This window comes from Apodemus sylvaticus, chromosome 16 (assembly GCF_947179515.1).
Source record: "Apodemus sylvaticus chromosome 16, mApoSyl1.1, whole genome shotgun sequence".
NCBI classification, from domain to species: Eukaryota; Metazoa; Chordata; class Mammalia; order Rodentia; family Muridae; genus Apodemus; species Apodemus sylvaticus.
In genome coordinates this window covers 39,987,793-40,004,100 of record NC_067487.1, presented here as the reverse complement: position 1 = coordinate 40,004,100, position 16,308 = coordinate 39,987,793, and the positions used below count along the sequence as shown (strand labels likewise).

Below are 16,308 nucleotides of genomic sequence, written 5' to 3'. Positions count from 1 at the left end.
TGACAGGTTGGCCAAAGCAAGTGAGCTGTTTAGGGTTCCTATCCTGATGAAAACCCATGGGCAGAGGCCACTCTGTGAGGAAGGGGGTGAGTTGACTCTCAATTACCAATACTGTCCTCCCTGAAGGAAGGCAGGGCAGGGACTCTTACCTCATTAAACCCAGACTGTTGAACAATTTACCTCTGTAAGAATAAATATCTGTTACTGATACACCCTACAGTGAGCTAAAGAAGAGGGTGAAATGAGGAGCAATAAAGACAGGGAATAAAATCATGAAACAAGACGAAATGAAATACAACATCCACTGATCAAAAACTATGTAATGTGCAATTATAAACATTTTCTGAGAAACTTGAAGATTTGCAATGAAAATATTTCTGATAAAATTGAAGAAATATATGAGAAAACATGTTAAAATTAAAGATTATCATGCAAATTATACAGACAAAATGACAGGCATAAAGATAATTCTGCATTGATTGAAGGTGGAATTGTAAACATGTTCAGATAAAATTGGACATTTACATGGAAAATATTTCTGGTAAAATTTAAGAAATATATAGAAAAACACGTTAACATTGACTATTTCATGGAAAATTTTACATATAAAATGGTAGGTATAAGAGCTGTTTCTAAATAAACTGAAGGTGGGATTATAAACATTTCTGATAAGATCAAAGTTTTACGTTGAAAACATTTTCGATGAAATTGAGGAAATATCTAGAAAGACATTAAGATGAAGATTATCGTGAAAAAGAAAGCAGCCGACTTTCATACCTACCATTACTGTATCTGTATAACATTTTCCATGATAATCTTCAATTCCAACATATTTAAAATTTTAAAAATATTTCTACTTCATATTCCAATTAGTTTAGCAATGTTTTACATGTCTACCACTTTACTGTTGAATTTTCCATGAAAATTGTCAATTTTAACGTGTTTTTCTTTGTATCTCTTCTATTTTATCTGAAAAATTTTCCATGCATATCTTTAATTTCATCATAAAGTGTTGTTACTTACATTTTCAATAAAAAATAAAAAAATAAACAAAAATTATGTAATGCATGTAATTAAGTGAAATGAAAGAAAAATAAGGAGGAGATAGTATGAAGTGAGAGATAGGATAATAAGACTGAAAGGACATGAAATGATAAAATATGACACTGATGGAACATAATTTACTGCCATTTAATCTAATAATTCAATACAATGGATTTAATAAAATTGTAATGAATGCAATGTAACTCAATGCCACACAATCAAATATACTGAAATGTAAAGAAAGAAGTGTAAAAAAAATGTTGAAAAGGCTAAAGAAATGGTTGAGTGATATAAGAAAATGGAAGTAAATTTTTTTCACACCGGTTTATTTAAATTGGTATATTTAAACCGGTGTATTTAAACCGGTTTTTATAAACCTGTGTATTTAAACCTGTGTATTTAACCCGGTTTATTTAAACCGGTGTATTTAAACTGATTTATTTAAACCGGTGTATCTAAACCGGTTTATTTAAACGCGGGTATTTAAACCGGTTTATTTAAACCGCTGTATTTAAACCGGTTTATTTAAACCGGTGTATTTAAACCGATTTATTTAAACCGGTGCATTTAAACCGGTTTATTTAAACCTGTGTATTTAAACTGGTTTATTTAAACCGCTGTATTTAAACCGGTTTATTTAAACCTGTGTATTTAAACCTGAGTATTTAAACCGGTTTATTTAAACCTGTGTATTTAACCTGAGTATTTAAACCGATTTATTTAAACCGGTGTATTTAAACCGGTTTAATTTAACCTGTGTATTTAAATCGGTTTATTTAAACCGACATACATAAACCGGTGTATTTAAACCAGCGTATTTAAACCGGTTTATTTAAACAGGCTCATTTAAATCGGTTTATTTAAACCGCTGTATTTAAACCGATTTTCATAAACCCGTGTATTTTACGCGATTTTGAAAGAAGGTTTACTTCCTGCCCCCTAGCTGCTCTCTTGGTCTTTGCAAACCCTGGAGCAGCCAGTGTGGGCAGAGCTCCGCCCCCCACCTAGGTGGCTATAAAAGGGGGAGCCCAGTTGCTGAGGCAGGCTCTGCCTCACTGTACCCAGATTGGAAAGCAAGCTCTGTTGTACTGAACTTCCTAAGACTGAAAAACCGACAATAATAAGATATAACAGCTACAGACTGACTGAGGTCGGCTCTGCCTCATTGTACTCAAACTGCTGAACGATTTATTTTGTAAGAATAGAAACCTGTGACCGAGAAAATCTACAATAAGATATTACAGCTACTTGCAGGCCTCGGCTGGCTGTAACTCATTATACTCAAACTGCTGAATGATTTACCTTTGTAAGAATAAAAATCTGTTACCGAGAAACTCTACCATAAGATATTATACCTGCAGTATTGCTGTGGACTGCTCTGCCTCACTGTACCCAAACTAAGAATTAAAAATCTGTTACCAAGAGACTCTACAATCAGATATTACAGCAGCAGACTGCCCGCTGTCGGCTATACCTCCTTATACCAAAGTGCTGAACAATTTACCTTTTGAAAGATTCAAAAACTGTTCCTGAGAAACTGTACAATAATACATTACAGCTGCAGACTGGCTAGGTTAGCTCTGCCTCATTTTACCGAACCTGCTTTGCAACTGACCTTTGTAAGAATGGAAAACTGTCTTCCAGAGACCTCGAGAGACAATGAGATGGGACGCCCGAACTCCTCCATAAATGCTCCTATTGCGGCTCCTGTTAGTAGCATGGAGCCCAATATCTGGTGTGTGAGGGCTCAGGAGGCTTTTGATGCCTGGGAGAAAGGAGCAGCTGCAGAGCCCCAGCCTAGTGGGGTGGTGACCTGGGGATGGCTGCAGCCTTGGTCAATGCCCTGCTTACTGCCCTTGGGACAGTTGTCCTCAGGTGAACACTGCATTTCCCAGGAGGAAGCGCTCCCCAGGGTGGCTGAGGGCTCTGTGGGCTCTCCCTGGCAGAGGGATTCTAGCACAGGGCAGTGTGAGCCTGGCAGCTGGGCGCCTGCCTTCTGTGCTGGGAGACAGAAGTCAGAGGCTGTGGGTGGAGAGGAGGAACCCCCGGTGCACCTGGCCAGCCTGTGCTGCAGCAGCCCCCCTGCACCTGGGATCCCAAGCAGGGCGCCCCACAACAGGAAGCCCAGACCTCTGACCCAGGCCAGAGTGGTCAGCCTGCTGGCCCCGGGTGGTGGAGAGGATGCCTGCCCCCTTTTCTCTGCTCTCCTGGAATGGATTCATTGCCCAATGAAATAATGAAAAGTACCTAAAAGAATGGTGATCAAATAATGGAGAGAATTGCATAGAAAAAGAGTAACTGTACAAGGAAAACAGGCATTTAACTGAAACTGAGTGAGTAACTGTAATGAAAGGAAATAGACTCAATTATAATCATGAAATAAGATGATGAAATGACATGATTGAGAGACTAGAAATAAAATTCAATGAATGCTGTTATATTTCATGTAATAAAAGAGATTAAAAAAGATCAAAATTTGCTCAAAGAAAATAAATATTAAAAGTATATGATGATATTCTGAAATGAAAGTAGAAAAACAAAACATGAAGAGGAAAATGTATAAATACATAAATGAAAAAGTAAAACTGAATGGAAATGTAATGAAATGAAAAAAAGGATGGAATAAAATTAAATAGAAATATGAAGTAAAATTTACTCAAGGCAATTAAATTTCATGTGGTGAACATATGAAGTCAGTTAAAATAATATATTTTAATGTGGTGAAATGACAAATGATCAGGACATGGATTTAAAATTATGAAACAAGTCAAGTGAAATCTAAAGTCCTGTCATCAAACACGATGTAATGTAACTAAGTGAAATGATAGAAAAAAAGAAAGGAGGAGACAATATGAAGTGAGATATAGGAAAATGAACTGATGGGACATGAAATGATAACTGGAAGACATGACAGGCATGGAGTCAGGGGCATCAGGTGAAATAAAATGTCATAGTGAAACAAAATAACGACATAAAGTGAGAGGGTATCAACAAAATAGGAGTGGAAACTCCGTGATAAAGCCCTAGAAGGATGAAAAGAAATATAATTTAATGCAATGGAAGCAAATGTAATGACAAAGAAAAGGTAGAAGGGAAACGATGAAGAGGGCTACATGAAATGACAGCAAAATGAGATACTAAACAGAATTCACGTAAAATGAAAATATTTTATACATGAAAGGAAATTCTGTCCAGAAAGCCTTTTAATGAAAGAAAGTGGACTGAAATATAGCTGATATACAAAATAAGTATGAGATAAAATGATTGAAAGAAATTATTTAGTGAAATTTAATGAAGAAGGTTAAATGTAACATAATGAAATAAATGAAACTCCACGAATCAAAATAAAGAACTGATGTTGAAATGAGAATGAAAAATCGTCAGAAAAGCAGATGGCCAACGTTATAGCCACAGAACATATTTTGGTACTGCAGGGTAAAGAGTATTTGTAGATGAAAACTGATAATGTTTCTTCAAAAGTAGGTCCTAAGGCCAATAATTGTTGCAATAGGTAAGGACACAATAAAAATGTTATGAGCGTCCCCAAAAGTTTATGGAAGTTAAAACTTACCTATGCTGCTGCATGGTTTATCAGGCGAGTGAAATCTGGTTTCTAGTGCTGGTCAGGCTCCCCAGTGTGAAACTGGGTCTTTACAGGATTTGATGCTGTTGCTGTTTAAACTGCATCATTGTCAGCAGCTTCCATGATAAAGCTCAGTGTCTTACTGGATAGTGGAGCAACTGCCCTGCTGGGTGCAGAGCAGCCAGGCTTATCCTGAAGTGAGTTTGTACAAGTTCTGAGCCCCTTCTTGCAGGCTAACCCCACTCTCAGTGCGGATCTGTGTCGCCTTTCTGGTTCCTTTTAGAATGTTTGGCCTTCGGTTAATTTTTCTGCCGGATGTGTGGTTCACCCTTTTCTATCCGGTGGCACAGTCTGCTTTCCGTTTTTCACAACGATATAATTTAAACCGTTTTTAAAAGAAAGTTTACTATCCTCCTTCTCCACAGCCTGCTTGGGCTGTGCTTGCCCTGTGCCAGCCAATGAGGACAGAGACCCGCCCCTCCTCCCTCCCCCCCTCCCCCCCAGCTCCCACCTGGCTACAAAAAAGGACAGTCCAGTTGGTGAGGGAGGTTCTGCCTCACTGTTTCCAAACAGATAACTTTGAAATAAAAGAAAGTGATGGCTGCCCTCAGGGTGCTGTCCTAGATCAGCACCACAGGCATGGCCCAGCTGCTTAGCTGTGCCTGCGACCTTGGGGCAAAGAACAAGTGGCTATTTCTATGCTCAGTGTTCAGAAGCCAGTGAGCACTAAGAATGGTTTGTAGCCTGACATTTTGCAGACCCATGGTGGGATGGCACTGGGGTTTGGCCAGACCCCAATATCAGATAATTTCTAGGGCTCACCAAAGGGTTGCATGGTCACCACTTTAGGGAGGTAGAGCTTTGGAGGTGAAGGGGTATAAAAACTAGGTTTTCCAGGAGACTTTCTGAGGGGCTGGAAAAATACAAGAAACTATGCATCCTTTTCCATCTTCCAGATCCAGAACCCAGGAAGAAGGGGGCCTGCTTGGCCAACGTGGCTGATCGGGATGGGGGCAGATGTGATTTTAGACCATGGGCCTGAGGTATGTCCTCTGACCTCACCAGGGTAATACAGGCTTTGGGCAGCTCTAAATTTACCCTGGTAGCTAGCCCACGTCCTAAGTTATGAACTGGATTTGGGTTGGCTTGGGTTTGGCTCTATTTCCAAGACTGAAGTAAGGTCTATGGTGGTGACACTGGAGTGGAGGACCCTCTTAAGACTCCGCATCTCTGTCTAAATGTACATGGCCTTAAAAGATAAGTATGGGGCTGGAGAGATGGCTCAGAGGTTAAGAGCACTGACTGCTCTTTTGAAGATCGTAAGTTCAAATGCCAGCAACCACATGGTGGCTCACAACCATCCCTAATGCGATCTTCTGGGGTGTCTGAAGACAGCTACAGTGTATTTAACATATAATAAATAAATATTTTTTTTTAAAAAAGAAAGTGATGAAACATCTTGTAATCAAATACATGCAGTTAAATGATATTTTCAAAATGAAATTATACTGAGACAGTGATGATGTGATTTAATGAGTGACAAAAAGAAATGACACGGGACATTGAAACAATATGAAACTGGAAATGAAATAAATCGTCTCAGATCATTAACAATTAAAACGGGATAAAAACTGAAATGGTAAAACAAACTCTAATGTAAAACAATGAAATTTAATGAAATAATAAAGGAATACAACGAAATGATGGAAACGGCATAAACAGTATGGAGATCAAGTCAGACTCTTAAATACAATAGAATTTAAAATAAAACCATCCTGTGAAAAAATGAAAGGAAAGGAAATAGATGAACGCTAGTGAGTGTAATGAAAGACAGTGTGCTGAATGCAATGAAATATGAAAATTACATGAAATATGATGGAATGAAATGCAATGGAAAGACAGAAGTATATTTAATGCTGTGCCGTTTGGTGATATGTGATGAGGTGAATTGAAATAATAAAATCACAATTGTATATGAAAGACATTCATGAAGTGAAATGACTTGGATTTAAAGGAATAAAATGAGTTGAAATGAAAGCTATGGTCAGGTGTTGACCATGAATGACAGGTAAGCAAAACCGGTGAGATAGAATTGAGGTGAAAGAAATAATGAATTAAAAACAAGTGATCACGTGAAAGGAGAGAATACACTAACATGAGCTGAGACCACATGAACTAACGATGTGATGACAGCTAATGATGTGACATAGGACAAAAGAACACAAATTCAGAGAAAATCTACAAGGAAATGACACAAACAAAAGGACATGGTATAACAAAGTAACATAGCAGGCACTCAGTGCAGTGAAGGACTGAAATAATGGAAGGTTACTGCTGCAATCAATGTTAAGTAATTTATTTTTATTTACCATAATTTTTACATATTTGCATTTATTTATTACCATATACATTATACATTTTCTATAATTACCTATTTTCATGTTAATTAATTGGTTAACATTAATTCTATTGATTTTAAAATGCAGTGAAAAAATAGTGAAACGATATAATGAAAATATCAATGAAATGATCCAATGATGTACTAAGTTGAATCAAACAATAAAAGAGTAATTTTATAATGAAATGGAAAGGATTTCTGAGTTCAAGGACATCCTGGTCTACAGAGTGAGGTCCAGGACAAAGAAACCCTGTCTTGAAAAACCAAAAAAAAAAAAAAAAAAAAAAAAAAAAAGAAAAGAAAAGAAAAGAAAAAGAAAAAGAAAGAAAAAGAAAAAGAAAGAAAAGAGAAAAGCAAAAAAGGAATGTAAAAATGAGAAACATAAAAACATAGCTGTAATTAATTTAAAATGACTAGATTGTAATAATGAAATACAAGAAAAAGCAAAATCTATAAGAATACATGAAATGAAATCTAGAAATAAAATTTAATGGATGTTATTGTATTTGCAGTGATGAAAGAAGCTTAAAAAAAGTACAAATTTTACTCAAATAAAAGTTAAAAATACTTGATGAAATTTTGAATGAAAATAAAGCATGAAAATAAAATATAAAAATAAAATTAAACAAAGAGATGAAAACTAATTATCAATTAATTGAAATAAAAGTACTGTAAATAAAAATGAAATGAAGTAAATAGAATTAAATGGAAATAAGAAACATTTAATGGAGACAAATAAATTCCCTGTAGTAAAAGAAGTACGGAATAACAATTAAAATAATGAGATGATGATGAAAAGGGGGTAAAATGAGGAGCAACAGAGACGTGGAATTAAAATCATGTACCGAGTCTAAATGAAAACAACAACTTGTAATCAAAAACTATGTAATGAAACCAAGTAAAATGAAAGAAAAAAAGAATGTGATAATGTGATGTGAGACATAGTAAAATGGATTGATAGGACGTGAAATAATAGAACAAAATATGAAAGTGATGGAACATAATTTATTGCAATTTAATTTAACCTAAAATTCAGTATAATAGAGTTGATGTAATTGTAATGAATGCAATGTAACTTATTGCCACACAATCTAATATAATGAAAGGTAAAGAAAGAAGAGTAAAAGAAATGTTATAGAAGGGGAAAGAAATGATGGAGCGATAAAAGAAAATGGAAGTAAATCGTTTTCAGAACGGTTTATTTAAACCGATTTATTTAAACCGATTTTAATAAACTGGTTTATTTAAACCGATTTTGAAAGAAGGTTTACTATCTGCCTCCTAGCTGCCTGCTTAGTCTTTGCAAGCCCTGGAGCAGCCAGTGTGGGCAGAGCTCCGCCCCCCACCTAGGTGGCTATAAAAAGGGGGAGCCCAGTTGCTGAGGCAGGCTCTGCCTCACTGTATCCAAATTGGAAAGCAAGCTCTGTTGTACTGAAATTCCTAAGATTGAAAAACCTTTGCTGAGAACCTCAATAATAAGATAAGACAGCTGCAGACTGGCAGCGGTCGGCTCTGCCTCATTTTACCCAAACTGCTTTGCAACTGACCTTTGTAAGAATGGAAAATGTCTTCCAGAGACCTCTAGAGACAATGAGATGGGACGCCCGAACTCCTCCATAAATGCTCCTATTGGGACCCCTGTTAGTAGCATGGAGCCAAATATCTGGTGTGTGAGGGCACAGGAGGCTTTTGATGCCTGGGAGAGAGGAGCAGCTGCAGAGCCCCAGCCTAGTGGGGTGGTGACCTGGGGATGGCTGCAGCCTTGGTCAATGCCCTGCTTACTGCCCTTGGGACAGTTGTCCTCAGGTGAACACTGCATTTCCCAGGAGGAAGCGCTCTCCAGGGTGGCTGAGGGCTCTGTGGGCTCTCCCTGGCAGAGGGATTCTAACAGAGTGCAGTGTGAGCCTGGCAGCTGGGCTCCTGCCTTCTGTTTTGGGAGCCAGAAGTCAGAGGCTGTGGGTGGAGAGGAGGAATCCCCAGGTGCATCTGGCCAGCCTGTGCTGCAGCAGCCCCCCTGCACCTGGGATCCCAAGCAGGGCGCCCCACAACAGGAAGCCCAGACCTCTGACCCAGGCCAGAGTGGTCAGCCCGCTGGCCCAAGGTGGTGGAGAGGATGCCCCCTTTTCTCTGCTCTCCTGGAATGAATTCATTACCCAGTCATCTTCCCACATGCTTGCTGCCCTGCAGTCTTTGGCACCAGGGAGCCTTAGAGAGCAGAGGGCTCCCTGGGGTCCCTGACCTCTGCAAATCATGCCTGCTTTGCTTTATGCCATCAATTTCAAAATAAAAACCGCACTGACCACTGCATTAATTTCCTGGCCAAGGTGTCTTTAATTGTATGCCTGAAAACAGTATTTACCTAACAAAGAGAGCCTGGTGGGCTATGAGGGTGCTGACCTGTCCCCCCAGCATTTTGCCTGCTGATACAGGAGAAGGGAGGCTGCAAATCCAGGCCAGCCACTCCAACCCAGCCAGGGTCAGGAGGGTGTGGCCTCCCAGTCAGCTCTCTTGGTATACATACACATAAAATTGAAATACATATGCATTTTAGTCACCTTTCCATGCTGTGAAGAGACAGCTTGGCCAAGGCAAGTGAACTATTTAGGGTTCCTATCCCGATGAAAAGCCATGGGCAGAGGCCACTCTGGGAGGAAGGGGGTGAGTTGACTCTCAGTTCCCCAAACTGTCCTCCCTGAAGGGAGGCAGGGCAGGCACAATAACAATGGGGCAGGAGTCTGGAGGCAGGAGCTGAAGCAAAGGCCTCAGCTCCTACCTCAGTATACCCAGACTGCTGAGCAATTTACCTCTATAAGAATAAATATCTGTTACTGATACACCCTACAGTGAGCTAAAGAAGAGGGTGAAATGAGGAGCAGTAAAGACATGGAATAAAATCATGAAACCAGACGAAATGAAATACAACATCCACTGATCAAAAACTATGTAATGTGCAATTATAAACATTTTCTGAGAAACTTGAAGATTTACAATGAAAATATTTCTGATAAAATTGAAGAAATATATGAGAAAACATGTTAAAATTAAAGATTATCATGCACATTATACAGATAAAATGACAGACATAAAGATAATTCTAAGTTGATTGAAGGTGGAATGGTAAACATCTTCAGATAAAATTGGAGATTTACATGGAAAATATTTCTGGTAAAATTTAAGAAATATATAGGAAAACACGTTAAATTTGACTATTTCATGGAAAAATTTACATATAAAATGGTAGGTATAAGAGCTGTTTCTAAATTAATTGAAGGTGGAATTATAAATGTTTGTGATAAGATCAAAGTTTTACATTGAAAACATTTTTGATAAAATTGAGGAAATATCTACAAAGATATTAAGATGAAGATTATCATGAAAAATAAAGCAGCCGACTTTTATACCTACCATTATTGTATCTATATAACATTTCCATGATAATCTTCAATTCTAACATATTTAAACTTTTAAAAATATTTCTACTTCATATTTCAATTAGTTTAGCAATGTTTTACATGTCTACCACTTTACTGTTGAATTTTCCATGAAAATTGTCAATTTTAATGTGTTTTTCTATGTATCTCTTCTATTTTATCTGATATAGTTTCCATGTAAATCTTTAATTTCATCATAAACTGTTGTTACTTACATTTTCAATAAAAAAATAAAAAAACAAACAAAAACTATGTAATGCATGTAACTAAATGAAATGAAAGAAAAATAAGGAGGAGATAATATGAAGTGAGAGGTAGGAAAATTAAGACGGAGAGGACATGAAATGATAAAACAGAATATGACAGTGATGGAACATAATTTACTGCCATTTAATTTAATCTAATAATTTAATACAATAGCCTTAATTAAATTGTAATGAATGCAATGTAACTCAATGCCACACAATCAAATATAATGAAATGTAAAGAAAGAAGTGTGAAAGAAATGTTGAAAAGGCTAAAGAAATGATTGAGTGATATAAGAAAATGGAAGTAAATTGTTTTCATACCAGTTTATTTAAATCGGTATATTTAAACCCGTGTATTTAAACCGGAGTATTTAAACCGGTTTATTTAAACCGCTGTATTTAAACCGGTTTTCATAAACCCGTTTATTTTACGCGATTTTGAAAGAAGGTTTACTTCCTTCCTGCCTCCTAGCTGCCTGCTTGGTCTTTGCAAGCCCTGGAGCAGCCAGTGTGGGCAGAGCTCCGCCCCCCACCTAGGTGGCTATAAAAAGGGAGAGCCCAGTTGCTGAGGCGGGCTCTGCCTCACTGTATCCAAATTGGAAAGCAAGCTCTGTTGTACTGAACTTCCTAAGACTGAAAAACCGATAATAATAAGATATGACAGCTGCAGACTGACCGAGGTCGGCTCTGCCTCATTGTACCCAAACTGCTGAATGATTTATTTTGTAAGAATAGAAACCTGTGACCGAGAAAATCTACAATAAGATATTACAGCTACACGCCGGCCTCGGCTGGCTGTAACTCATTATACTCAAACTGCTGAATGATTTACCTTGTAAGAAAGTCTACAATAAGATATTACAGCTGCAGACCGGCGTCGGCTGGATGTACCTAATTATACTCAAACTACTGAATGATTTACCTTTGTAAGAATAAAAATCTGTTACCGAGAAAGTCTACCATAAGATATTATACCTGCAGTATTGCCGTGGACGGCTCCGCCTCACTGTACCCAAACTAAGAATTAAAAATCTGTTACCAAGAGACTACAATCAGATATTACAGCAGTAGACTGTCCGCTGTCGACTGTACCTCGTTATACCAAAGTGCTGAAATATTTACCTCTGAAAGATTCAGAAACTGTTCTTGAGAAATTGTACAATAATACATTACAGCTGCAGACTGGTAGCGGTCAGCTCTGCCTCATTTTACCGAAACTGCTTTGCAATTGACCTTTGTAAGAATGGAAAACTGTCTTCCAGAAACTTCGACAGACAATGAGATGGGACGCCCGAACTCCTCCATAAATGCTCCTATTGGGACCCCTGTAAGTAGCATGGAACCAAATATCCGGTGTGTGAGGGCTCAGGAGGCTTTTGATGCCCGGGAGAGAAGAGCAGCTGCAGAGCCCCAGCCTAGTGGGGTGGTGATCTGGGGATGGCTGCAGCCTTGGTCAATGCCCTTCTTACTGCCCTTGGGACAGTTGTCCTCAGGTGAACACTGCATTTCCAGGGAGGAAGTGCTCCCCAGGGTGGCTGAGGGCTCTGTGGGCTCTCCCTGGCAGAGGGATTCTAACAGAGTGCAGTGTGAGCCTGGCAGCTGGGCGCCTGCCTTCTGTGCTGGGAGCCAGAAGTCAGAGGCTGTGGGTGGAGAGGAGGAACCCCCGGGTGTACCTGGCCAGCCTGTGCTGCAGCAGCCCCCCTGCACCTGGGATCCCAAGCAGGGCGCCCCACAACAGGAAGTGCAGACCTCTGACCCAGGCCAGAGTGGTCAGCCCGCTGGCCCCGGGTGGTGGAGAGGATGCCCCTTTTCTCTCCTCTCCTAGAATGGATTCATTGACCTCTTTATCTTCCCACCTGCCTGCTGCCCTGCAGTCTTTGGCACCAGGGAGCCTTAGACAGCAGTGGGCTTCCTGGGGTCCCTGCCCCCTGCAAATCATGCCTGCTTCGCTCAATGCCTTTAATTTCAAAATAAAAACGCAGTGACCACTTCATTCCTTTCTCGGCCAAGGTGTCTTTTATTTTATGCCTAAAAACAATATTTACCAAAGACAGCCTGGTGGGCTATGAGGGTGCTGACCTGTCCCCCCAGCATTCTATCTGCTGAGACAGCAGGGGGGTGGCTGTAAATCCAGGCTAGTCACTCCAACTCAGCCAGAGTCAGGAGGGTGGGGCCTCCCAGTCAGCTCTCTTGGTACATGTATCTACACATCGAATTGAAATGCAAATGCATTTTAGTCACCTTTAAGTTCTGTGAAGAACTTGGCCAAGGCAAGTGAGCTGTTTAGGGCTCCTTTCCTGATGAAAAGCCATGGGCAGAGGCCACTCTGGGAGGAAGAGGGTGAGTTGACTCTCAGTTCCCCAAACTCTCCTCCCTGAAGGGAGGCAGGGCAGGGACACTAACAACAGGGCAGGAGCCTGGAGGCAGGAGCTGAAGCAAAGGCCTCAGCTCCTACCTCATTATACCCAGACTGCTGAACAAGTTACCTCTGTGAGAATAAAAGTCTGTTACTGATACACCCTACAGTGAGCTAAAGAAGAGGGTGAAATGAGGAGCAATAAAGACATGGAATTAAAATCATGAAACCAGACGAAATGAAATACAACATCCACTGAACAAAAACTATGTAATGCATGTAACTAAGTGAAATGAATGAAAAAAAGGAGGAGATTATATGAAGAGAGATAAGGAAAATAGGACTGAAAGGACGTGAAATGATAAAGCAAAATATGAAAGTGATAAAACATAACTTACTGCATTTTAATTTAATGTAATAATTTAAAACAATAGATTTAATTTAATTTTAATGAATATAATGTAACTTAATGCCATACAATTTAATACAATGGCATGTAATGAAAGAAGTGTAAAGGAAATGTTGAGGAAGGCTAAAGAAATGATTGAGTGATATAAGAAAAGGGAAGTAAATCGTTTTCAGAACGGTTTGTTTATTTAAGGAGAGTTTGAAATTAAGTTTACTCTCTGTCTCCAAGCTGCCAGCTTGGTCTTTGTAAGCCCTGGTGCAGCCAGTGGGACACAGCTCAGTCCCCCACCTCGGTGGCTGAGTCTGGGAGAGCCCAGTTGCTGAAGCAGGCTCTGCCTCACTCTATCCAAATTGGAAAGCAAGCTCTGTTGTACTGAACTTCCTGAGGTTGAAAAACCGATTCTGAGAACATCAATAATAAGATATGATAGCTGCAGACTGGCCGAGGTCGGTTCTGCCTCATCATAGCCAAACTGCTGAATGATTTTACTGTGCTGCACAGATTCCCTGACCAGCAGGGAAGAAAGACTAGCACACCAGTTCCTTCCAGAGAGAGATTACTCAGAATGAATGTTTAGTTACAGCTTGCTGGGTGTGCCCCTGAATCTCCCTAGAGCGTGACTGACATACCCTTGCTAGGAAGGCCCATGGTCCGAGATGATGCTTCGCTCTACCACTGGCCAAGCAACATGGCGTGAGATCACGCCACTGAGTGATCCAAGCCTCAAGCCTTATAAGGACTTGTTTACTCTGGACGGCCAGGTTCCGGCAGCGCCATCTTTAAGGTGTGGTCAGCTCTGCACATTTACTTTTAAAGAATAAAAACTGGTTACTGAGAAACTCTGCAATAAGATATTACAGCAGCACACTGGACTTGGATGGCTGTACCTCATTGTACCCAAACTGTTGAACAATTTACCTTTGTAGGAATAAAAGCCTGTTACTGAGAAACTCTATCATGACAAGAAGATGTGTGTGATGTGAGGAGCAATAAAGACATGGAATTAATATGACACCAGTTGAAATGAACTACAACATTCTGTAATCAAAAACCATATAATGCACGTAACTAAGTGAAATGAAAGAAAAAGAAAGGAGTAGGTAATACAAAGTGAGACATCAGAAAATGGACTGCTAGGACACGAAGTGATGAATCGAAATATGAAAGTGATGGACCATAATTTAATGCAATTTAATTAAATCTCATAATTGAATATAATAGATTTAATTTAATTGTAATAAATGCAATGTAACCTACTGCCACACATTCTGATACAAGGAAATGTAAAGAAAGAAGTGTAAAAAAATGTTGATGAAGGCTAAGGAAATGATTGAGTGATATAAGAAAATGGAAGTAAGTCGTTTTCCGATGCGTTTATTTAAACCTATTATGAAACAAAGTTTATTCTCTGCCTCCTTAGCTGCCTGCTTGGTCTTTGCAAGCCCTGGAGCAGTCAGTGTGGGCAGAGCTCCGCCCCCCACCTAGGTGGCTATAAAAAGGGGGGGAGCCCAGTTGCTGAGGCAGGCTCTGCCTCACTGTATCCAAACTGGAAAGCAAGCTCTGTTGTACTGAACTTCCTAAGACTGAAAAACTGCCAATAGTAAGATATAACAGCTACAGACTGACAGAGGTCGGCTCTGCCTCATTGTACCCAAACTGCTGAATGATTTATTTTGTAAGAATAGAAACCTGTGACTGAGAAAATCTATAATAAGATATTATTACAGCTGCAGGCCGGCCTCTGCTGGATGTACCTAATTATACTCAAACTACTGAATGATTTACATTTGTAGGAATAAAAATCTGTTACCGAGAAACTCTACCATAAGATATTATACCTGCAGTATTGCCGTGGACGGCTCTACCTCACTGTACCCAAACTAAGAATTAAAAATCTGTTACCAAGACTCTACAATCAGATATTACAGCAGCAGACTGCCCGCTGTCGGCTATACCTCCTTATACCAAAGTGCTGAACAATTTATCTTTGAAGATTCAAAAACTGTTCCCGAGAAACTATAAAATACTACATTACAGCTGCAGACTGGCAGAGGTCGGCTCTGCCTCATTTTACCTAAAGTGCTTTGCAACTGACCTTTGTAAGAATGGAAAACTGTCTTCCAGAGACCTCAAGAGACAATGAGATGAGATGTCCGAACTCCTCCATAAATGCTCCTATTGGGACCCCTGTTAGTAGCATGGAGCCAAATATCTGGTGTGTGAGGGCACAGGAGGCTTTAGATGGCTGGGAGAGAGGAGCAGCTGCAGAGCCCCAGCCTAGTGGGGTGGTGACCTGGGGATGGCTGCAGCCTTGGTCAATGCCCTGCTTACTGCCCTTGGGACAGTTCTTCTCAGGTGAACACTGCATTTCCCAGGAGGAAGCGCTCCCCAGGGTGGCTGAGGGCTCTGTGGGCTCTCCCTGGCAGAGGGATTCTAACAGAGTGCAGTGTGAGCCTGGCAGCTGGGCGGCTGCCTTCTGTGCTGGGAGCCAGAAGTCAGAGGCTGTGGGTGGAGAGGAGGAACCCCCAGGAGCACCTGGCCAGCCTGTGCTGCAGCAGCCCCCCTGCACCTGGGATCCCAAGCAGGGTACCCCACAACAGGAAGCCCAGACTTCTGACCCAGGCCAGAGTGGTCAACCCGCTGGCCCCGGGTGGTGGAGAGGATGCCCCCTTTTATCTGCTCTCCTGGAATGGATTCACTGCCCAGTCCTCTTCCCACCTGCCTGCTGCCCTGCAATCTTTGTCACCAGGGAGCCTTAGAGAGCAGAGGGCTCCCTGGGGTCCCTGACCTCTGCAAATCATGCCTGATTGCTTTATGCCATCAATTTCAAAATAAAAAC

The 16,308-nt window shown here is 40.2% G+C and overlaps 1 protein-coding gene and 1 non-coding gene across 3 annotated transcripts; both read left to right on the top strand.

Moving 5' to 3' along the window:
- Positions 1 to 2,756: 2,756 nt before the first annotated feature.
- LOC127666897 (putative cuticle collagen 80) lies at positions 2,757 to 16,228 on the top strand. Of its 2 annotated transcripts, none has more exons than XM_052159894.1 (2): positions 2,757 to 2,919; positions 15,825 to 16,228. In XM_052159894.1, the coding sequence occupies exons 1-2, from the start codon at positions 2,763 to 2,765 to the stop codon at positions 16,226 to 16,228; spliced, it is 561 nt and encodes a 186-aa protein (XP_052015854.1). In that variant the 5' UTR covers positions 2,757 to 2,762. The 2 variants fall into 2 exon arrangements, with proteins under 2 accessions (XP_052015854.1, XP_052015853.1); XM_052159893.1 differs by lacking the exon at positions 2,757 to 2,919 and adding an exon at positions 8,600 to 8,831.
- LOC127667130 (small nucleolar RNA SNORA43) lies at positions 5,242 to 5,380 on the top strand. Its single transcript, XR_007973790.1, has one exon. It is a non-coding gene; the product is annotated as a small nucleolar RNA SNORA43 (small nucleolar RNA).
- Positions 16,229 to 16,308: the final 80 nt, after the last annotated feature.